A 23312-nucleotide genomic window follows, 5' to 3' on the forward strand; every position below is an offset into this window, starting at 1 on the left:
GCAGTGCTAACCACTGTGCCGCCCATGTAGAACCAGAAGAGAGTAGCCCCACCCAGCTGGACGACAGTGGAGAGGGATGGAGCAGAATGATGTGGGCGACCTTGCCAAAGGCTGCAAATAGGTCGAGGATAAAAAGGGAAAGTTCATTTTTGTTGCAGTCACATAGGATGTCAGTGCGGACTTTGATAAGAGCTGTTTCAGTAATGTGGCAAGGCAGAAACCTGATTGAAGAATTCAAATATGGAGTTCTGGGAAAGATGGCCTTGGGTTTTGGGAGAAGGCAAAACATTCAGAATGAATGAGGGGGCGGGGCTGGAGGACCGAGCGAGAGCGGCTGGTCCTCCAACCAATCGGAGTGAATGAGGGGCGGGGCTAAGGGCCAGTTGCACTGTGGTGATCTGGAGCATGCGCAGTGCCGATCACTGGGGATTGAGGCGGTTGCGGAAATATTCAGTCCGGGCGATAACACCGGGTAAATCAGGAATGAGTGATGGAGCCGGTGGGTGGGCGGACTTCGAGGCTTCATAAAAGTCCCGTGGAGGCCGCAAGCCCCCAATAGGAAGCTCGGATTCGATATTTGAACCGTTGAAAGGTTGTTCGGGCTTTTCCCCCGATTCATGCCCGGGTGAACGATCGCAATCTTGACAGTGTGCGGCCGAGCGCACGCGCAGACAGATGGGAGCTCCAGGCTCAGCCCCCTCCCCCCCCATTCAGTCTGATTGGTTGGAGGACCAGCCGCTTCTGCTCGGTCCTCCAGCCCCGCCCCCTCCTCCTATTGGTCCGGAGCTGCTGTCAATCAGTTCCCGGGCATTGTGACGTGGAGCATGCGCAGTGTCATTGCTGTCCTTGGCGCTTGTTTGTCCCGGAGAAGCGGAGTCAGCGTTAGGCGGTGGCTGGGAGGATTTGGAAACACTTTGTGGATCCGCAAACCCTTCAGAATCATTGTCAGCTCCCTGGTTTGCAGCTGCGGGGCTTCTCCCTCCCTCCCTCCCGGGAACAGGCCCAGGTTAACGGCCCCATCCTGGCTCAGCCACTGGAGGATGGTTCACATCAGAGGATGGGGGAGGGGGACAATAAATAAGAGGTTACACTTTGGCCTCAAATCAATGAGGACTCTGATCTCTGGGAAGGAAGGAAGGAAACCCTGGGAGGTGGGCGGGGAGGATTCACAAACACCCGCTGGAGGCCCCAACACCCCCAGTAAAAAGCTGCAGCTCCCGGGTTTGCAGCTTTTTCCCGGGAGAGAGTTGGGGAAGTTTTGTGGAGACAATTCCCGGCTGGTTCAGTTAGCGGTCAATGAAGCTCAGAAACCCTGAGTCAGGATCCTCATTGGGTGGTTGTTTTATTAAATTATTATTATTCATCTGTTGAAGAAAATATTAATTTTTTTTGAAAAATCATTTTTATAGCGTTTGTGAAAATGTCCATTAAAATAGCCGTTTTTCCAATGTATTTCTGATGAGAATTTTAATATTACTGATTTGGGAATTGATTCTCGGGAATGGTCATTCTGAAAATGATTATGTTTTAATTTACTCCATAATGCCAGAAGTCAGTTTGTATTTCAAATGTAATTTAGAATGTCTGGGAGCAAATGTTAAAATGAGGTTTGAGACACCAGCTGCCATTACTTCCTGTGACTGATGATACCTTTGTGCCTGTGCAGGAGGTAATTCCCCTGGTGCTGTGGCACAAATAAAATGGAGCCTTTCCTCGGAACAGGTCCGTGTTAACGGTCACCGTGTTGTTTCAGTGGTGAGCAGGGGACGTGTGGCCATTGTGGTAACAACAGAGTCGGTGGGACTTCATGTCCCCTGACCTTAAAAGAAAATAATTGACTCCTTGGTTGTACAGTCAATCTGCACATGATCTGGAGAACTGAATCCAGCCAGAGTGACAAGGCAGAGGGAGCTGGTCTCATAGTGGAGACATGAAATGGTGGAGATGGGGCAAGGAGTTTGATTTAGACCAGGGACAAGAGAGAGTGTGTGGGATGGAGATTACAGCTCAAGATAAATGAGATGAAGAAGTGTTCCATGGAAACTCGAATTGTCTGTTATGAATTCGTTTTTTAAGCTCTTTTTGCAGGGAACTAGAAGAGGAGGATTCACAGACAGGAAACTCAAACTAAACTTTAGGTCAAGGTCTGCAGAACCATTTGATTCATCATGACCTCAGTATGATTGCTTTTTACAGTGGAGGGAGAAATCATTGCCTGTTTTGTCAGTGGAAGAAAATTTTAAAAATTCAATGTGGCAGAAAAAGACCCGAGACACACCCCCCCGAGTGAGAGTGTTCCAGTGAACTGACTGAAAAGAGCTTTAACCGGTTACACAGCCTGAAAAAAATCACACCATTCACAGTGAGAAGAAACCATAAACGTGGTCCGTGTGTGGATAAGGCTTCAATTGATCGTCCAACCTTGAGAGACACAAAGTCACCTGCACCGTGGAAATGTGAGGATTGTGATAAAGGATTCAATTATCCATACTTGCTGGAAAACCATAGACGCAGTCACACTGGAGAGAGGCCATTCACCTGCTCCGTGTGTGGGAAAAGATTCACTACCTCATCCCACCTGCTGTTACACCAGCAAATTCACACTGAGGAGAGGCCGTTCAGCTGCTCCACCTGTGGAAAGGGGTTCTCATGTTCATCCAACCTCAGTGCACATCAGCGAGTTCACACTGGGGAGAGGTTGTTCACCTGCTCCTTGTGTGGGAAGGAATTGCTTGACCATCCGGTCTTTGGTCACACCAGCGAATTCACACAGGAGAGAAGCTATTCACCTGTTCTGTGTGTGGTAAGAGATTCACTCTGTCATCTAACCTGCTGTCACACCAGCGAGTTCACACAGAGGAGAGACCGTTCAGCTGCACTTCCTGTGGAAAGAGGTTCAGGTCTTCATCCAACCTCAGTGCACCCAAGCGAGTTCACACTGGGGAAAGGCCGTTCACCTGTCCACGTGTGGGAGGGAATTCACCAATTCATCCGGCCTCCTGTCACATCAGTGAATTCACACTGAGGAGAAGCCATTTATTTGCACATACTGTGGAAAGAGTTTCAGGCAGTTATCAATCCTCACTGCTCATCAATGCACTCACACTGGGGAGAGACCATTCACTTGCTCCATGTGTGGGAAGTGATTCACTCAGTCTGGCAGCCTGCATTTACATGATCTCACCCACACTGAGGAGAGGCCATTCACTTGCTCTGTGTGGGAAGGGATACACTCGGTCATCCCACTTGCTGACACATCTGCAAGTTCACAATTGTCAGCAGGAGTTAGGTTTTGCAGTTACTGCTGCTGTTAATCACATTCAGGATTGATATTCTGACAATATTGGTTTGTTTCTGCTGACATTAACAATCCCTACAATTGGAATTCTGCTTTAATATTCTGAGATGTCACTGATTTTCAGGGCTGTTGTGTCCCCTTTTAAACGTACTATCTGTGATTTTTTTTGTTTGTTTTCCTTCAATCTGAAATTGACGTTTGGTACAAACTACAATTCAGTGTCTGAAAGATTCCACTGATTAAGATTTCCAATGAGAAAATGCTGACAATTCTTACTGACTTACACATTCTTCACAGTGACACTTCCACGATCACATTAAATTGTTAAGGAACATAAAACAATGCACAGATACTTGTTGGTACTGAACTTGAATATTGCTGACAAGAGAGACATGTTGCTGAATCTTTTCAGCATGCACTCATCAGGACAAACGGAAGAATGCCAAATTTTAAATGATTGCAATTTATACTACAGGAGAAAAGGGTGCTAAATGGTGAACTCTCATTGACTTGAAGCTTTGCCATGGAGAAACCAATAGGAGACTGTAGGTTTCTCAAGCTTCTGGGAAATTCAAAAAAGGTACAAGGCTTTTGTTTGCAGGGAAAGGATCGCTGCATATATATATGTATGTCACTTCTCGCAAATATAACTGAGCCATATTATGAACTCGACTGATTATCTTCAATTGATTGAGTGTAGCTATTAGCACACTCAGGATTGTTCAGCAAGTGCTGCCCAATCTGTAATCACAGTAAACATTATATTTTTGGTTTTGTGAGTGTGGGCTGCTGAAAAGAAAATCAGTACCTATTATGAACAAATCAAGGAACATGCTGTTTTATTCTGTCAGCCATTTACTGGGCGAGCCGGCACTGTAATGTTCACCATTTTATATTCAAATCTGGGGGGGATAATGTTCATTGTTTTATTTTCGGGTCTGGGTGTGATAATGTTCTCTGTTTTATACTCGAGTCTGGGCTATAATATTCACTCTTTTCTCTTCAGGTCTGGGTCAATAATCTTCACTGTGTTATATTCGGGTCTGGGGGGGAGAATGTTCACAGTTTTATATTCGGGTCTGGGGGATAATGTTCACTGTTTTATATTCGGGTCTGGGGGGGATAATGTTCACTGTTTTATATTCGGTCTGAGGGATAATGTTCACTGTTTTATATTCGGGTCTGGGGGGATAATGTTCACTGTTTTATATTCGGGTCTGGGGGGGATAATGTTCACTGCTTTATATTCGGGTCTGGGCGATAATGTTCACTGTTTTATATTCGGGTCTGGGGGGGATAATGTTCACTGTTTTATATTCGGGTCTGGGGGGGTAATGTTCACTGTTTTATATTCGGGTCTGGGGGGGATAATGTTCACTTTTATATTCGGGTCTGGGGGATAATGTTCACTGTTTTATATTCGGGTCTGGGGGGATAATGTTCACTGTTTTATATTCGGGTCTGGGGGGGATAATGTTCACTGTTTTATATTCGGTCTGAGGGATAATGTTCACTGTTTTATATTCGGGTCTGGGGGGATAATGTTCACTGTTTTATATTCGGGTCTGGGGGGGATAATGTTCACTGTTTTATATTCGGGTCTGGGGGGGATAATGTTCACTGTTTTATATTCGGGTCTGGGGGGATAATGTTCACTGTTTTATATTCGGGTCTGGGGGATAATGTTCACTGTTTTATATTCGGGTTTGGGGGGGATGATGTTCACTGTTTTATATTCGGGTCTGGGGGGGGATAATGTTCACTGTTTTATATTCGGGTCTGGGGGATAATGTTCACTGTTTTATATTCGGGTTTGGGGGGGATAATGTTCACTGTTTTATATTCGGGTTTGGGGGGGATAATGTTCACTGTTTTATATTCGGGTTTGGGGGGGATAATGTTCACTGTTTTATATTCGGGTCTGGGGGGGGGATAATGTTCACTGTTTTATATTCGGGTCTGGGGGGGTAATGTTCACTGTTTTATATTCGGGTCTGGGGGGGTAATGTTCACTGTTTTATATTCGGGTCTGGGGGATAATGTTCACTATTTTATATTCGGGTCTGGGGGATAATGTTCACTGTTTTATATTCGGGTCTGGGGGGGATAATGTTCACTGTTTTATATTCGGGTCTGGGGGGGATAATATTCACTGTTTTATATTCGGGTCTGGGGGGGATAATGTTCACTGTTTTATATTCAGATCTGGGGGGGATAATGTTCACTGTTTTATATTCGGGTCTGGGGGGGATAATGTTCACTGTTTTATATTCGGGTCTGGGGGATAATGTTCACTGTTTTATATTCGGGTCTGGGGGGGATAATGTTCACTGTTTTATATTCGGGTCTGGGGGGGATAATGTTCACTGTTTTATATTCGGGTCTGGGGGAGAATGTTCACTGTTTTATATTCGGGTCTGGGGGAGAATGTTCACTGTTTTATATTCGGGTCTGGGGGGGATAATGTTCACTGTTTTATATTCGGGTCTGGGGGGGATAATGTTCACTGTTTTATATTCGGGTCTGGGGGGGGATAATGTTCACTGTTTTATATTCGGGTATGGGGGGGGATCATGTTCACTGTTTTATATTCGGGTCTGGGGGGGATAATGTTCACTGTTTTATATTCGGGTCTGGGGGGGGATAATGTTCACTGTTTTATATTCGGGTCTGGGGGGGATAATGTTCACTGTTTTATATTCGGGTCTTGGGGGGGGGATAATGTTCACTGTTTTATATTCGGGTCTGGGGGGGATAATGTTCACTGTTTTATATTCGGGTCTGGGGGGGATAATGTTCACTGTTTTATATTCGGGTCTGGGGGGGATAATGTTCACTGTTTTATATTCGGGTCTGGGGGGGATAATGTTCACTGTTTTATATTCGGGTCTGGGGGGGATAATGTTCACTGTTTTATATTCGGGTCTGGGGGGGATAATGTTCACTGTTTTATATTCGGGTCTGGGGGGGATAATGTTCACTGTTTTATATTCAGGTCTCGGGGGGATAATGTTCACTGTTTTATATTCGGGTCTGGGGGGATAATGTTCACTGTTTTATATTCAGGTCTGGGGGGGGATAATGTTCACTGTTTTATATTTGGGTCTGGGAGATAATGTTCACTGTTTTATATTCGGGTCTGGGGGATAATGTTCACTGTTTTATATTCGGGTCTGGGGGATAATGTTCTCTGTTTTATACTCGAGTCTGGGCTATAATATTCACTCTTTTCTCTTCAGGTCTGGGTCAATAATCTTCACTGTTTTATATTCGGGTCTGGGGGGGAGAATGTTCACAGTTTTATATTCGGGTCTGGGGGATAATGTTCACTGTTTTATATTCGGGTCTGGGGGGGAGAATGTTCACTGTTTTATATTCGGGTCTGGGGGGGATAATGTTCACTGTTTTATATTCGGGTCTGGGGGGGATAATGTTCACTGTTTTATATTCGGGTCTGGGGGGGATAATGTTCACTGTTTTATATTCGGGTCTGGGGGGGATAATGTTCACTGTTTTATATTCGGGTCTGGGGGGGATAATGTTCACTGTTTTATATTCAGGTCTCGGGGGGATAATGTTCACTGTTTTATATTCGGGTCTGGGGGATAATGTTCACTGTTTTATATTCGGGTCTGGGGGGATAATGTTCACTGTTTTATATTCAGGTCTGGGGGGGGATAATGTTCACTGTTTTATATTCGGGTCTGGGGGGGATAATGTTCACTGATTTATATTCGGGTCTGGGGGATAATGTTCACTGTTTTTTATTCGGGTCTGGGGGGATAATGTTCACTGTTTTATATTCAGGTCTGGGGGGGATAATGTTCACTGTTTTATATTCGGGCCTGGGGGGGATAATGTTCACTGCTTTATATTCGGGTCTGGGGGGGATAATGTTCACTGTTTTATATTCGGGTCTGGGGGGGATAATGTTCACTGTTTTATATTCGGGTCTGGGGGGGATAATGTTCACTGTTTTATATTTGGGTCTCGGGGGATAATGTTCACTGTTTTATATTCGGGTCTGGGGGGGAATAATGTTCACTGTTTTATATTCGGGTCTGGGGGGATAATGTTCACTGTTTTATATTCGGGTCTGGGGGGAAAATGTTCACTGTTTTATATTCGGGTCTGGGGGGGATAATGTTCACTGTTTTATATTCGGGTCTGGGGGGGGGATAATGTTCACTGTTTTATATTCGGGTCTGGGGGGAATAATGTTCGCTGTTTTATATTCGGGTCTGGGGGGGATAATGTTCACTGTCTGGGGTTTGTTCGCTCGGGTTGATTCTGCCTCATGGTGCATTCCAGGCTGTCAGAGCTGTCATTAAAAGCCCTAATTTCCAGTCAGTGACTGAGTTGTCTCTGATGGGATGGAGAATCAGAGTGGGGGTAATGTGCTTCATGGACAGCGATGGGTGGGAGTGAGTATAAAATAAACCAGGACTACAGCAAGTAGTTTTGAGAACATTGAAACCATCACAAAATATCACAGCATCATGTTGGAAAACAGAATACTTTATCTGAATCTTTGATCAATTTTGTTTGATTCAATATTGTGAGTGACTTGTTGGATTGCTGGTTATTTTCTAAAGGCAGCTCAGCACCATCATTTTGACCATAAACTCGGCCCTGGTAACTGCTGCTTTTTTTCTGCACCTTCTGTTTTAATTTTAAGTGGAACCTTAATATTTGCTTGGTACACCGGCCGATTGATCTTTCCAGGGGTGAGTGTGTCTGAGAAATATACAACTAAAAACATTCTCTATTTACTTCCTGCATTGCTGCAGTAAATATACATTGTTCTGACTCTGCCAGCAGGGCTGTGGAATTAATTGGATCGATCTTAAAGAGAGCCCGGCTGGGCAGGATAGAGTCACAGAGGTTTACAGCATGGAAACGTGAGCCAAATGGTTTCCATCTGTGATGTATCATTGCATAAAACAGAATATTCAGTCTCAGGAGAAAGAAAGTGAAATAAACCAGTTTCTGGGGGATTTACCCAATCAGTATGAGCACCTTCAGGAGAGCAGGGGGAGGGGGGAAACCAGTGAGAAATGTTTTAAAAACTCAGGGTGTTCCCACAGGAGAGCACTGGTTTAAATCAATTTTAGAAATAGAGAATGGCAGTGCACAAATTCAGAGGAATGTATTTTAAAAAATTAATTGATCTCAATTGCACAAGATAATTTTCTATTATGTCTTTGATTGACAATGGCGCTGTTAATTCCCAGGTGCCCCTGCGGTTGTGAACGTGCCCTATTCTTCCGGTGAAGCGGGCAGAGAGGGGAGTGATTTTTGGAGGGCAGAACTGGAAGATAAGATAAGCTGAATTTATTTTTACTTACTTTTTTCGGAGTTGTTTTTTTCCTGAGAAACAGGAAACTGGAAGTCAGCCGTAGGGAGACCTGGGACGTTTTTTTTTTTGCCCACTAAATTTGAACGGGGAGGTAACCCGAGACTCTACACGTGTATAGAGTCTCCCACCCTCCCTCCTCCTCTAACCTAAAAAAAAAGACTCGGTGTGAGAGCAGGTGAGCTTTCTTTTTCTTTTTCTTCTTTTCTCTTTCGTTTATTAGTTCGGGAAGTTAGCAGGGATGTCAGTGCAGGCAGTGCAATGTTCCTCCTGTGGGATGTGTGAGGTGAGGGACACCATTAGTGTCCCAGCTGAGTACACCTGCAGGAAGTGCACCCAATTCCAGCTCCTTGAAGACCATGTTAGGGATCTGGAGTTGGAACTGGATGAACTCAGGATCATTCGGGAGGCAGAGACAGTTATAGATAAAAGCTACAGGGAGGTTCATACTCCTAGGAATGAGGATACTTGGGTGACTGTTAGAAAGGGTAAGAAGCAGACAGTGCAGCGATCCCCTGTGGCCGTTCCTCTGTATAACAAGTATACCGTTTTGGATACTGTTGGGGAGGGCGACTTACCAGGGGTAAGCCATGGGGTACAGGTCTCTGGCACAGAGTCTGTCCCTGTTGCTCAGAAGGGAAAGGGGGGGAGGAGTAGAGCATTAGTCATTGGGAACTGCATAGTTAGGGGGACAGATCGGAGATTCTGTGAGAGCGAGAGGGACTCGCGGTTGGTGTGTTGCCTCCCAGGTGCCAGGGTCTTTGATGTCTCGGATCGTGTTTTCAAGATCCTTAAGGGGGAAGGGGACCAGCCCCAAGTTGTGGTCCACACAGGCACCAATGACATAGGTAGGAAAAGAGATGGGGATATAAGGCAGAAATTCAGGGAGTTAGGGTGGAAGCTTAGAGCGAGAACAAATAGAGTTGTTATCTCTGGTTTGTTACCCGTGCCACGTGCTAGTGAGGAGAGGAATAGGGAGAGAGAGCAGTTGAACACGTGGCTACAGGAATGGTGCAGGAGGGAAGGATTTAGATACCTGGATAATTGGCGCTCATTCTGGGGTAGGTGGGACCTCTACAAACGGGATGGTCTTCACCTGGACCAGAGGGGTACTAATATCCTGGGGGGGAAATTTGCTAATGCTCTTCGGGAGGGTTTAAACTAATTCGGCAGGGGGGTGGGAACCTGGATTTCTGCTCCAGTGTACAGGAGGATGTGAGTGGTGAGGTAATGAATAAGATTTCAAGGTCGCAGGAGTGTACCGGCAGGCAGGAAGGTGCTTTGAAGTGTGTCTACTTCAATGCCAGGAGCATCCGGAATAACGTGGGTGAACTTGCAGCATGGGCTGGTACCTGGGACTTCGATGTTGTGGCCATTTCGGGGACATGGATAGAGCAGGGACAGGAATGGTTGTTGCAGGTTCCGGGGTTTAGATGTTTCAGTAAGATCAGGGAAGGTGGTAAAAGAGGAGGAGGTGCGGCATTGTTAGTCAAGGACAGTATTACGGTGGCAGAAAGGATGTTTGATGAGGACTCGTCTACTGAGGTAGTATGGGCTGAGGTTAGAAACAGGAAAGGAGAGGTCACCCTGATGGGAGTTTTCTATAGGTCTCCGAAAAGTTCCAGAGATGTAGAGGAAAAGATTGCAAAGATGATTCTGGATAGGAGCGAAAGTAACAGGGCAGTTGTTATGGGGGACTTTAACTTTACAAATATTGACTGGAAATGCTATAGTTCGAGTACTTTAGATGGGTCAGTTTTTGTCCAATGTGTGCAGGAGGGTTTGCTGACACAGTATGTAGATAGACCAACAAGAGGCGAGGCCACATTGGATTTGGTACTGGGTAATGAACCAGGCCAGGTGTTAGATTTGGAGGTAGGTGAACACTTTGGTGATAGTGACCACAATTCGGTTACGTTTACTTTAGCAATGGAAAGGGATAGGTATACACCGCAGGGCAAGTATTATAGCTGGGGGAAAGGAAATTATGATGCGATTAGGCGAGATTTAGGATGCACAGGATGGGGAAGAAATCTGTAGGGGATGGGCACAATTGAAATGTGGAGCTTGTTCAATGAACAGCTACTGCGTGTCCTTGATAAGTATGTACCTGTCAGGCAAGGAGGTAGTGGTCGAGCGGGGGAACCGTGGTTTACTAAAGAAGTTGAATCTCTTGTGAAGAGGAAGAAGGAGACTTATGTAAAGATGAGACGTGAAGGCTCAGTAAGGGCGCTTGAGAGTTACAAGTTCGCCAGGAAGGAGCTGAAGAGAGAGCTAAGAAGAGCCAGGAGGGGACATGAGAAGTCTTTGGCAGGTAGGATCAAGGAAAATCCTAACGCTTTCTACAGGTATGTCAGGAATAAAAGAATGACTAGGGTAAGATTAGGGCCAGTCAAGGACAGTAGTGGGAAGTTGTGCGTGGAGTCTGAAGAGATAGGAGAGGCGCTAAATGAATATTTTTCGTCAGTATTCACACAGGAAAAAGACAATGTTGTCGAAGAGAATACTGAGATACAGGCGATTGGACTAGACGGGATTGAGGTTCATAAGGAGGAGGTGTTAGCAATTCTGGAAAGTGTGAAAATAGATAAGTCCCCTGGGCCGGATGGGATTTATCCTAGCATTCGCTGGGAAGCTAGGGAGGAGATTGCAGAGCCTTTGGCTTTGATTTTTATGTCATTGTCTACAGGAATAGTGCCAGAAGACTGGAGAATAGCAAATGTTGTCCCCTTGTTCAAGAAGGGGAGTAGAGACAACCCTGGTAATTATAGACCAGTGAGCCTTACTTCTGTTGTGGGCAAAGTTTTGGAAAGGATTAGAAGAGATAGGATTTATAATCATCTAGAAATTAATAATTTGATTAGGGATAGTCAGCACGGTTTTGTGAAGGGAAGGTCGTGCTTCACAAACCTTATTGAGTTCTTTGAGAAGGTGACCAAAGAGGTGGATGAGGGTAAAGCAGTTGATGTGGTGTTTATGGATTTAAGTAAAGCATTTGATAAAGTTCCCCACGGTAGGCTATTGCAGAAAATACGGAGGCATGGGATTGAGGGTGATTTTGAGATTTGGATCAGAAATTGGCTCGCTGTAAGAAGACAGAGGGTGGTGGTTGATGGGAAATGTTCATCCTGGAGTTCAGTTACTAGTGGTGTACCGCAAGGATCTGTTTTGGGGCCACTTTTGTTTGTCATTTTTATAAATGGTCTGGATGAGGGCGTAGAAGGATGGGTTAGTAAATTTGCGGATGACACTAAAGTCGGTGGAGTTGAGGACAGTGTGGAAGGATGTTGCAGGTTACAGAGGGACATAGATAAGCTGCAGTGCTGGGCTGAGAGGTGGCAAATGGAGTTTGATGTGGAAAAGTGTGAGGTGATTCACTTTGGAAGGAGTAACAGGAATACAGAGTACTGGGCTAATGGTAAGATACTTGGTAGTGTGAATGAGCAGAGAGATCTCGGTGTCCATGTGCATAGATCCCTGAAAGTTGGCACCCAGATTGATAGGGTTGCTAAGAAGGCGTACAGTGTGTTAGCTTTTATTAGAAGAGGGATTGAGTTTCGGAGCCATGCTGTCATGTTGCAGCTGTACAAAACTCTGGTGCGGCCGCACTTGGACTATTGTGTACAGTTCTGGTCGCCGCATTATAGGAAGGATGTGGAAGCATTGGAAAGGGTGCAGAGGAGATTTACCAGGATGTTGCCTGGTATGGTGGGAAGGTCTTATGAGGAAAGGCTGAGTGACTTGAGGCTTTTTTCGTTGGAGAGAAGAAGTTTAAGAGGTGACTTAATAGAGGCATTCAAGATGATCAGAGGATTAGATAAGTTGGACAGTGTAAGCCTTTTTCCTCGGATGATGATGGCTAGCACGAGGGGGCATAGCTTTAAATTGAGGGGTGATAGATATAGATCAGATGTCAGAGGTAGGTTCTTTACTCAGAGAGTAGTAAGGGTGTGGAATGCCCTGCCTGCAACAGTAGTGGACTCGTCAACATGAAGGGCATTTAAAGGGTCATTGGATAAACATATGGATGAGATTGGAATAGTGTAGGTTGGATGGGTTTAGATTCGTTTCACAGGTCGGTGCAACATTGAGGGCCGAAGGGCCTGTACTGCGCTGTAATGTTCTATGTTCTATAGTCATTCCACAGGAGCCTATTGCGCAGGCGCAGTGCTGTATCTGGGGCATGCGCAGTGTCACTGCTCAGAGTCCTGAATGCGGGAGACGCTTTTTTCAGCGGGTGAGTCGGTTGGGCTGCGGGAGAAGTGGAGCCGGGAGTTGGGGTAGGGAGGGAGCGAGCGGAGGCTTCACAAACATCCGCTGTAGGCTGCACGGCCCGAATCAGACCCTGCAGGTCCCGGGTTTACAGCTCCCAGGCTTTTATCTCGGGAACAGGCCCCGGTTATCGGCCGCCATCTTGTTTCAGCGGGGAAGGAGGGCACATGCGCTGCTGTCTGTGACGGGTCACAATGGGTGTGGTTTCGGGGGCTGGTTCCGAACCTCTATCTTCAGAGGGACAATAGGTAGCAGGGCGCATGCGCAGCTATCCAAGAACATCGGAATAAGAATTCGAAACAGGAGCCCGTCATTCGGCCCATCGAGCCTGCTGCATCATTCAATAAGATCATGTCTACTTTGCTACCCCCAGCCCGTCCATACCCTTAACTCTCTTGTGGATCAAAACCTCAGCTTTGAATATATTCAATGACCTGCCTCCAATCCTCACTGGTGAAGACAGAGTTCCAAAGATCAACAACCCGCTGAGAGAAAAGATCTCTCTTCATCTTCATCTTAAATTTGAGATCCTTTATTTTTACTTGATTCCCACACCTGAGGAAACATCCTCTCAGCATCTACCTTGTCAAGCACCTTATATCATATGAATCACAGAATCCCTACAGTGCAGAAGCAGGCCATTTGGCCCATCGAGTCTGTGCCGACCACAATCCCACCCAAGCCCCATCCCCACAACCCCATGCATTTGACACGAGGGTCAATTTAGCATAGCCAATCCACCGAACCACAGTCTTTGGACTGTGGGAGGAAACCAGAGCACCTGGAGGAAACCCACACAGACAGTGCACAGAAAATGTGCAAACTCCACACAGACAGTGACCCAAGGCCGGAATTGAACCTGGGACCCTGGCGCTGTGAGGCAGCAGTGCTAGCCACCATGCCGCCCTTAAATTCCCAGATATTTCAATAGGATTACTTCTCAGTCTTCTAAACTCCAAAGAGTACAGGCCCAAGCTGCTCAACCTGAAAGATAAAACCCCTCATTTCAGGAATCAACCAACTGGATCTTCCCTGAACTGCCTCCACTGCAATTTTGTCCCAGCTGAAGTAATTCTGTGCCAGGTTAAAGGAGGAGTGAATGTTTGGAATTTCTGTTCTGGACAGATGCTGATGGATTTTGGAAACTCCTTTTACAGGGGATTAGAAGGGAAAGATTTACACACAGCAAACTCAGACCAAAAGAAATGTTTGTCTGTCCTGAATTTCTAACCTTGAATTACACCTATAACTTTCCTCATTTACAGGGACAAGATTTGAAGATTGCAACATTTTTCCCGGACACCAATCTCTCTGAGATCTTTGCAGATGTAGACTCCAGCGGATTTAAAATGTTGAAAACAGTGAAATGGTTTTGGGGTGAGTGCTACTGAGCATTAAGTTAAATTTAGAGCATGCTCTGATTCCATGGATCTCGGGCTACTGTGACTCCTTTACCATGGATGGGGAGGCAATGGTGCAGTGATAGTGTGATTGGATTAGTAATACAGGGATCCAGGGCAATGCACTGTGAACCCTGAGTTCGAATCCCACAGTGATAGATGTTGAAATTTGAATTCAGTAAAAATTTAGAATTAGAAGTCCATTGATGACAATTGTTGTAAAAATCCATCTGATTTAATAATGTCCTTTAAAGAAGGAAATCTACCACATCCCCCAGCAATGCAAGCCACTCAGTTCAAGGGCAATGAGTTATGGGCAGTAGATGCTGATGCAGCCAGCGCACAGAGTCACAGAGCAATACAGCACGGAAACAGGCCCTTAGGCCCAACTGATCCATGCCAACCATGGTGCCCTCCCAGCTAGTCCCAAATGCCCGTGTTTGGCTCATGAATTGGAAAGGATTAGAGGGATATGTACTTATCCAAATGCTTTTTAAATGTTTAAACCTGCTGTTTGAACATTCAACCACTTTCTCTGGCAGCTCAATCCATGTACACATCACCCTCTGCATGAAGAAGTTGCCCCTCAGGTCCTTTTTAATCTTTCCCCTCTCATATTAAATCTATGCCCTCTAGTTTTCAATTCCCCGACCCTGGCAAAAAGACAATGTGGGTTCATCCTATCTATGCCCCTCATTATTTAATACACCTCAATATAGTCACCCCACATTCTCCTACATTCGAAGGAATAAACCCGAGCCTGTCCAACCTCTCATGATCATTCAGACCCATTAGTCCCGGCAACATCCTCATAAATCTTCTTTGCACTCTTTCCAGTTTATCAATGTCTTTCCTATAACAGGGTTACAAAAACTGTACACAATACTCCAAGTGCAGCCTCACCAACGACTCATACAACGATAACATAATGTCCCAACTCCTATACTCAGTGCCCTGACTGATGAAGGCCAGTGTGCTAAATGCCTTCTTCACCACTCTGTCTACCTGTGACATCACTTTCAACGAACGATATACTTGTACTCCTGGGTTCCTCTGTTCCTCAACACTCCCCAGGGCCTTACCATTCACTGTATAAGTCCTACCCTGGTTTGACTTTCCAAAATGCAACACTCACACTTAAGACCATAAGACATAGGAGCAGAATTAGGCCACTTGTCCCATCGAGTCTGCTCCGCCATTCAATCATGGCAGATATTTTTCTCATCCCCATTCTCCTGCCTTTTTGCCATCACCCCTGATCCCCTTATTAATCAAGAACCTATCTATCTCTGTCTTAAAGACAGTCAATGACCCGGCCTCCACAGCCTTCTGCGGCAAAGAGTTCCACAAATTCCTCACTCTCTGGCTGAAGAAATTCCTCCTTATCTCTGTTTTAAAGGATCGTCCCTTTAGCCTGAGGTTGTGCCTCTGTGCTCTGTATTATTTGTACTGAAATCCATTTGCCAATCATCGGCCCACTTCCTTAACCGATCAACTGATGAAGATCCCCCTGTATATATATATATTTCCAGACGTCTCTTCCCTCAGAGGGCTGTTAGTCTTTTGGATTTCTCTTCTACAGGGACCAGTGGAGGCTGAGGATCATTGAATATATTCCAGTTAGACAGATCTTTGACTGACAAGGGTGTCAAGGGTTATGGGGAACAGACAAGAAGATGGAGCAAAAGCTAAGATGTGGGGGGATTTCTTCACTCAAGGATGTGGTAAAGCTTTGGAATTCTCAATCCCTGAGGACAGTGAAACCTCAGTCATCAACTACTTTCAAGAGAGCGATTGATTGGTTTCTAGATATTGAGGATATCAAGGGATATGGGTTTAGTGTGGGGAGAATGATGCTGAGGTAGATGAACGAATTATCTCATTGAATAGTTTAAAAGGCTCGATGAGCCAAATGGCCGACTGCAGCTCCTATTTGTTCTGGTCTCTGTGTCCAGGACAGGAAGCAGTGAGCACGGATCTGTCAATCAGATTCAATCAGCACCTTCAGGAGAATTGGGAGGGTGAATATTAGATACAGCAGAGTGAGAATCGAGGGAGTGTGTGTGGGATGGAGATTTACAGCTTCTTGGGACTGAAATAGGAAAGAATGTTCGATAGAAACTAGAATTGTCTGTTCTGAATTTCTATCCTGTACTGACACTGATGACTTTTGTAAACTCGTTTTACAGGATATTGAAAGAGGAATCACAGACCAAAATCTCAAACGTCACGTCAGATCTGACAGAGTCATATTCCATGGGAGCTGAATATCATCGGCCTTTGAATCTAGAAGGAGAAATGGTTGTCCAGTCTGTTGATTTGAAAAGATTTCAAACATCAGTGTGACTGGAAAAGCACCAACACACTGCCAGACTGGAGTGAGTGTGTTCCAGTGCACTGACTAAAGAGCTTCAACCAGTTACACAGCCTGAATAAATATCACACCATTCACAGCGGGGAGAGACTGTACCAGTGTCCTGTGTGTGGACAAGGCTTCAACTGATTGTCCACCCAAGGGAGAGGCAAGGACACCTGCACCATGGAGAAACCATGGAAATGTGCGGACTGTGGGAAGAGATACAGAGCCCCATCCCTGCTGGAAGCTCATCGGCGCAACCACACTGGGGAGAGACCATTCGCCTGCTCTCAGTGTGGGAAGGGATTCACTCGGTTATCCATCCTGCAGAAACACCAGCGAGTTCACACTGGGGAGAGGCCATTCACCTGCTCTCAGTGTGGGAAGGGTTTCTCTCATTTATCCACCCTGCGCACTCACCAGCGAGTTCTCACTGTGGAGAGGCCGTTCACCTGCTCTCAGTGTGGGGAGGGATTCACTTGGTCATCCAGCCTCCAGAGACACCAGCGAGTTCACACTGGGGAGAGACCGTTCACCTGCTCTCAGTGTGAGAAGGGATTCTGTGATCCATCCAGCCTGCTGAGACACCAGCGAGTTCACACTGGGGAGAGGCCATTCACCTGCTCTCAGTGTGGGAAGGGATTCTGTGATTCATCCAGCCTGCTGAGACACCAGCGAGTTCACACTGGGGAGAGGCCATTCACCTGCTCTCAGTGTGGGAAGGGATTCTGTGATTCATCCAGCCTGCTGAGACACCAGCGAGTTCACACTGGGGTGAGGCCATTCACCTGCTCTCAGTGTGGGAAGGGATTCACTTGGTCAAACCAGCTGCAGAGACACCAGCGAGTTCACACTGGGGAGAGGCCATTCACCTGCTCTCAGTGTGGGGAGGGATTCACTCGGTCATCCCGCCTGCTGAGACACCAGCAAGTTCACACTGGGGAGAGGCCGTTCACCTGCTCTCAGTGTGGGAAGGGATTCACTCGGTCATCCCACCTGCTGAGACACCAGCGAATTCACACTGGGGAGAGGCCGTTCACCTGCTCTCAGTGTGGGAAGGGATTCACTCGGTCATCCCACCTGCAGATACACCAGCGAATTCACACTGGGGAGAGGCCGTTCACCTGCTCTCAGTGTGGGAAGGGATTCTGTGATTCATCCAGCCTGCGGATACACCAGCGAATTCACACTGGGGAGAGGCCGTTCACCTGCTCTCAGTGTGGGAAGGGATTCTGTGATTCATCCAGGCTGCGGATGCACCAGCGAGTTCACACTGGGGAGAAGCCGTTCACCTGCTCTGTGTGTGAGAAGAGATTCAGTCTTTCATCCGCCCTGCTGAGACACCAACAAGTTCACAAGTGATGACAGGGGTTGGATTCTGCTGTTATTGTTTCTGCTCTCAATTCCATCCAGGACTGCATTTTGTTCATTCTCACAGTTGGTCAATGGGGAGGATGCTCTGATTGTGGGAAGGGATTCACTGATTCATCCGACCTGCTGAAACACCAGAGAATTCATAATAGGGAGAGGCCATTTATCTGCTCCGAGTGTGGGAAGGGATTTACTCAGTCATTCAACCTGCTAAAACACCAGCCAAGTCACACTGGAGAGAGGCCATTCACTTGCTCCAGTTGTGGGAAGGGATTTATTGATTCATCCAGCCTGCGGAGACACCAGCGAATTCACACTGGGGAGAGACCATTCACCTCCTCTGATTGTGGCAAGGGATTCAGTCAATCATCCAACCTGATAAAGCACCAGCGAATTCACACTGGGGACAGGCCATTCACCTGCTCTGTGTGTGGGAAGGGATTCACTCAGTCACCTCACCTGCTGAAACACCATCATGTTCACGAGTGACTGCAAGGACTGAATTTTGCTGTTAATCTCATCGAGATCCCAACCATTTTCATTGGTGTCTGTTTCTGCTGATGTTAATAAACCCTGGCCCAGTTGTAAGATTTGTATTGTGGATTGTCTTGTCTGAGTCCTGAACTCGTAAATAAAAACAAGAAGTGCTGTAAAAACTCAGCAGGTCTGACAGCATCTCTGGAGAGAGAAACAGAGCTAATGTTTTGACACTGAAGAAGAGTCACATTCAACTGGAAACACTAACTGTTCCTGTCTTTACAGATTCTGTCAGACTTACTGAGATTTTGCAGCAACTTCTGCTTTTAGAATGACAGTGAATGCTGGATACATGAATCAGAGATTGGTGTAAAACTGGGATCTGCTCCTAAATGAAAGTGAAACAGCAGGTTAAAGTTTCCAGTCTGAAAAGTACTATGGTTGTTATACTATATATACCATTTTAAGGCTGGTTTTAACTCATTTAAAATAAACCTATTTAAAATATATTTGTTAAAGTCAGTATTAAAATACGAGTTGGATGAGTTCACAGGAGCCTGTTAACCGCTGGGACAATTATTCAACAAACATTGGATTTCCAGATAGAGAAGAAGCTGCAGTTTGTTTGCAGGAATTCCCTGTTTTATTGATGTGTGTGTGTTAGACATCAGGACAACTAAAAATACACAAACCTGGACATCAATGGTGATCTGATTGACAGTTACTCTGGGAATCACTCCCACTGTGAAACTTCAGCACTGACACTGCTGAATGTTGTCGGCTCAGGGAGTGGGGCCTCCAGGAGTGGACTGTAAAAAAGCTGGGTTTCAGTCTCCTGACTAATATATGGTGAGGAACCAGAAAAATCCTTACTGAGGAACTGCCTGGGGTTTTACCAGTGTAGGTTCAGGGGCGAATGATTCCAGACTCCCTGAAATATCTGATATTGAACCCAGTTTGGAACAAGATTCATTCAGTTTCCAGGAGAATAGGGACAAATATCACCCACAACTGAGAGAGAGAAAAACAGCCACCTTGATCAATGACTTGGATGAAGCCAGAATTGATGATACAAAGATAGGTAGAAAAGCAAGTTGTGAGGTTATTACAAAAAATCTGTAAGGGACACATAAGTTACCTGAATGGACAGAAAAATGGCAGATGGAGTATAGTGCGGGAAAGTGGGAGCTTTTCCACTTTGGCAGGAAGAATAGAGAAGCAAACAATTTATAAATGTACAGAAACTGAAGAATACTGCCGTAGAGAGGAATCTGGGTGTCCTTGTACATGAATCGTGAAAAAATAGGATGAAGGTACAGCAAGTAAAGAAGAAGGCAAATGGAGTGTTGGACTTTACTGCAAGGGGGTGGAGTTTGAAAAAGGGAACTTGCTGCACCTACACAGGACATTGCTGAGATAGCAGCTGGAATACTGTGTACGGTTTTGGTCTCCCTACTTATGGAATGACATGCTTTCATTGGGATGAGTTCAGAGAAAGTTCACCAGGCCCATTCCTAAGATGAAGGTGTTGTCTTTTGAGGAAAGGTTGTGAAGGTGTAGGGGAGAATTCTCCCATCCCGCCCACCACAGGAATCGTAGCAGGCCGGGGGGTGGACCACACAAAGGTCCTTTGACCTCGAGGGGAATTCTCCAGTTTTGGGGAAGTGAGGCCGCAGAATCCAACTCGTTGTCTTTTGGGGAAGGGTTGCACCGATACTCATTGGGTTTGGAAGAATGAGCAGTGAACATTCTGAAACACGAGATTCTCATGGGCAGTTGACAGGCGAGAGGCCAAGAGGATGATTCAGGAAGGAGTCTTGAACTTGGTGCCACAGATCTACAAGGAAGCCAAGGGTATTGTTTTAGCCCTTACAGACACCAATACTTTATCCTCAGTTTTAGTCAGGTTAGTCAGAGGTTTAGTCAGGTGTGGTGAAAGCTTCAACCAATCATCTGGCCTTTTGGAACATAATTGCAGTCACAGGGAGATGCCATGGAAATGTGGGGATTGTGGGAAGAACATAAGAACCAGGAGCAGGAGTAGGCCATCTGGCCCCTCGAGCCTCATGGCTGATCTTTTTGTGGACACAGCTCCACTTACACGCCCTCTCACCATAGCCCTTAATTCCTTTCCTGTTCAATAATTTATCCTTGCCTTAAAAACATTCAATGAGGTAGCCCCAACTGCTTCACTGGGCAGGGAATTCCACAGATTCACAATCCTTTGTGTGAAGAAGTTCCTCCTCAACTCAGTCCTAAATCTGCTTCCCCTTATTTTGAGGCTATGCCCCCGAGTTCTAGTTTCACCCGCCAGTGGAAACAACTTCCCTGCTTGTATCGTATCTATTCCCTTAATCTTATATGTTTCTATAAGATCTCCCCTCATTCTTCTGAATTCCAATGAGTATAGCCCCAATTTACTCAGTCTCTCCTCATAAGCCAACCCTCTCAACTCTGGAATCAACCTAGTGAATCTCCTCTGCACCCCCTCCAGAGCCAGTATATCCTTTCTCAAGTCAGGAGACCAAAACTGTACACAGTACTCCAGGTGTGGCCTCACCAGCACCTTATACAGCTGCAACATAACCTCGCTGTTTTTAAACTCCATCCCTCTCGCAATGAAGGACAAAATTCCATTTGCCTTCTTAATTACCTGCTGCACCTGCAAACCAACTCCTTGAGATTCCTGCACTAGGACACCCAGGTCCCTCTGCACAGCAGCATGCTGCAATTTTTTACCATTTAAATAATAGTCAATTTTGCTGTTATTTCCATCAAAATGGATGACCTCACATTTACCAACATTGTACTCCATCTGCCAGACCCTCGCCCACTCACTTAGACTATCTATATCCCTTTGCAGACTTTCAACGTCCTCTGCACACTTTGCTCTGCCACCCATCTTAGTGTCATCTGCGAACTTTGACGCACTACACTTGGTCCCCAACTCCAAATCATCCATGTAAAACATAAACAATTGCGGTCCCAACACTGATCCCTGAGGCACACCACTAGTCACTGATCGCCAACCAGAAAAACACCCATTTACCCCCACTCTTTGCTTTCTGTTAGTTAACCAATCCTCTATCCATGCTAATATATTACCCGTAACACCGTGCACCTTTATCTTATGTAGCAGTCTTTGGTGTGGCACCTTGTCAAATGCCTTCTGGAAATCCAGATACACCACATCCACAGGTTCCCCATTGTCAACTGCACATGTAATGTTCTCAAAGAATTCCACCAAATTAGTCAAACATGACCTTCCCTTCATGAACCCATGCTGCGTCTTACCAATGGGACAATTTATATCCAGATGTCTCGCTATTTCTTCCTTGATGATAGATTCAAGCATTTTCCCTACTACAGAAGTTAAGCTAACCGGCCTATAGTTACCCGCCTTTTGTCTACCTCCTTTTTTAAACAGTGATGTCACATTTGCTGTTTTCCAATCTGCGGGAACCACCCCAGAGTCCAGCGAATTTTGGTAAATTACCACTGGTGCATTTGTTATTTCCCCCGCCATTTCTTCTAGTACCCTGGGATGCATTCCATCAGGACCAGGAGACTTGTCTACCTTTAGCCCCATTAACTTGCCCAACACTACCTCTTTCGTGATAATGATAGTTTCTAGGTTCTCACCTGCCATAGCCTTCCTGTCATCAATTTATGGAGGTTCTCTTGTTTACAATAATCTCCCTAATTGTAATTCACACCAGGTTCTAGTGACTTAACCATCTGGCAAGAAAGAACACTTTAAATGGTGAATTCAGAAAGTTTATTAATCATTAAAAATGTGACAAGTCAGAAAGATAAAAAACAAAGTATCGATTAACACTCAATGGAGAAAGCTTCACTTTAACAATTGAACAGACTTCTCTCCCTCTCAGACCAGGGCATGAAGCGGCGGCTCTGCAAACGGGGGTAACTTGTAAAACCAACAGCTCTCAACACCTCTCTGTAAACATCTCTCCCTCCATCTCTCTCTACCAAATTGGCTTCTCAAGACCCCTTTCTTATTCTTTAAAAATGTCAAACGCCCACCTTAGCAAATTCCCATAAATCTTCAATTATAAACTAAAATAAATATGAATTTTCAGGCGATTTAAAAACAAATGAACTGTCTGCTGAAAAGGTTAACTTTCCTACAGAACCTAAAGGGGGGGGGAGTGAGCAGCAAAAACTTGGCACACAATTACATCACTTTACACATGTTTAAAAAACTTCTCTAACAATAAAACAAACTTGATTTTAAACTTCATCTATTAAGTTTTTTTGTTATATTCCTCAACGTAATTATTTTAATTTGATCAGTTTTTGTTAGGGATGGGTAACTTCCGTTCTTTATAAACTGGTTCACTCTTTTAAAAAAATTCTACATGGGCTCAGAGAATCAGAACCCAGACTTTATCATCCTTATCCTTTTTCTCCCTTTGCCACCACTCCCTCTGTTTTGCGTAAACATTTTATCCTAAAAGTTAAATACTGTGGATGCTGGAATTTGAAACAAAAATCGAAAATGCTGGAACATCTCAACAGGTCTGACAGCATCTGCGGAGAGAGAACAGAGCCAATGTTTCGAAGTTATGAAGTGTCGTCCAGACACAAAACGTTGGCTCTATTCTCAAATCATTTTATCAACAAGTTTCTTTTTCTTAGTTTCCAAATGGCAGGTAAGAACCTGTCCGGTCCCCACTCGAGCTCTGATTTTTCACTGGCCATGCTTGGGTAAGATTATAACCATTAGAATCTACTCTCAGAGGTCCGCTTTTCAGTCCAGTG

At 45.4% G+C, this 23312-nt stretch overlaps 2 protein-coding genes across 8 annotated transcripts in view; one reads left to right on the forward strand and one right to left on the reverse strand.

Moving 5' to 3' along the window:
* LOC144481015 (uncharacterized) overlaps positions 1-18866 on the forward strand; it is a 41713-nt gene extending 22847 nt beyond the window's left edge. Inside the window, exons 1-4 of one of the 7 annotated variants that reach the window (XM_078200647.1) lie at positions 407-472; positions 8533-8625; positions 14192-14303; positions 16516-18866. In XM_078200647.1, coding sequence (XP_078056773.1) covers positions 16866-18044 — 1179 coding nt within the window. In that variant the 5' untranslated portion in view covers positions 407-472; positions 8533-8625; positions 14192-14303; positions 16516-16865 and the 3' untranslated portion in view covers positions 18045-18866. Of the gene's footprint in view, positions 1-400; positions 593-7745; positions 8200-8532; positions 8833-10410; positions 10423-14191; positions 14304-16515 lie in introns of those variants that run through there. The other 6 variants (XM_078200642.1, XM_078200645.1, XM_078200643.1 and 3 more) reach the window with 6 other exon arrangements.
* The window catches only part of LOC144480744 (uncharacterized), a 154018-nt gene that overhangs the window by 42171 nt on the left and 88535 nt on the right, over positions 1-23312 (reverse strand). The window lies entirely within an intron of this gene.

Source organism: Mustelus asterias, chromosome 30, assembly GCF_964213995.1.
Source record: "Mustelus asterias chromosome 30, sMusAst1.hap1.1, whole genome shotgun sequence".
Lineage (NCBI taxonomy): Eukaryota > Metazoa > Chordata > Chondrichthyes > Carcharhiniformes > Triakidae > Mustelus > Mustelus asterias.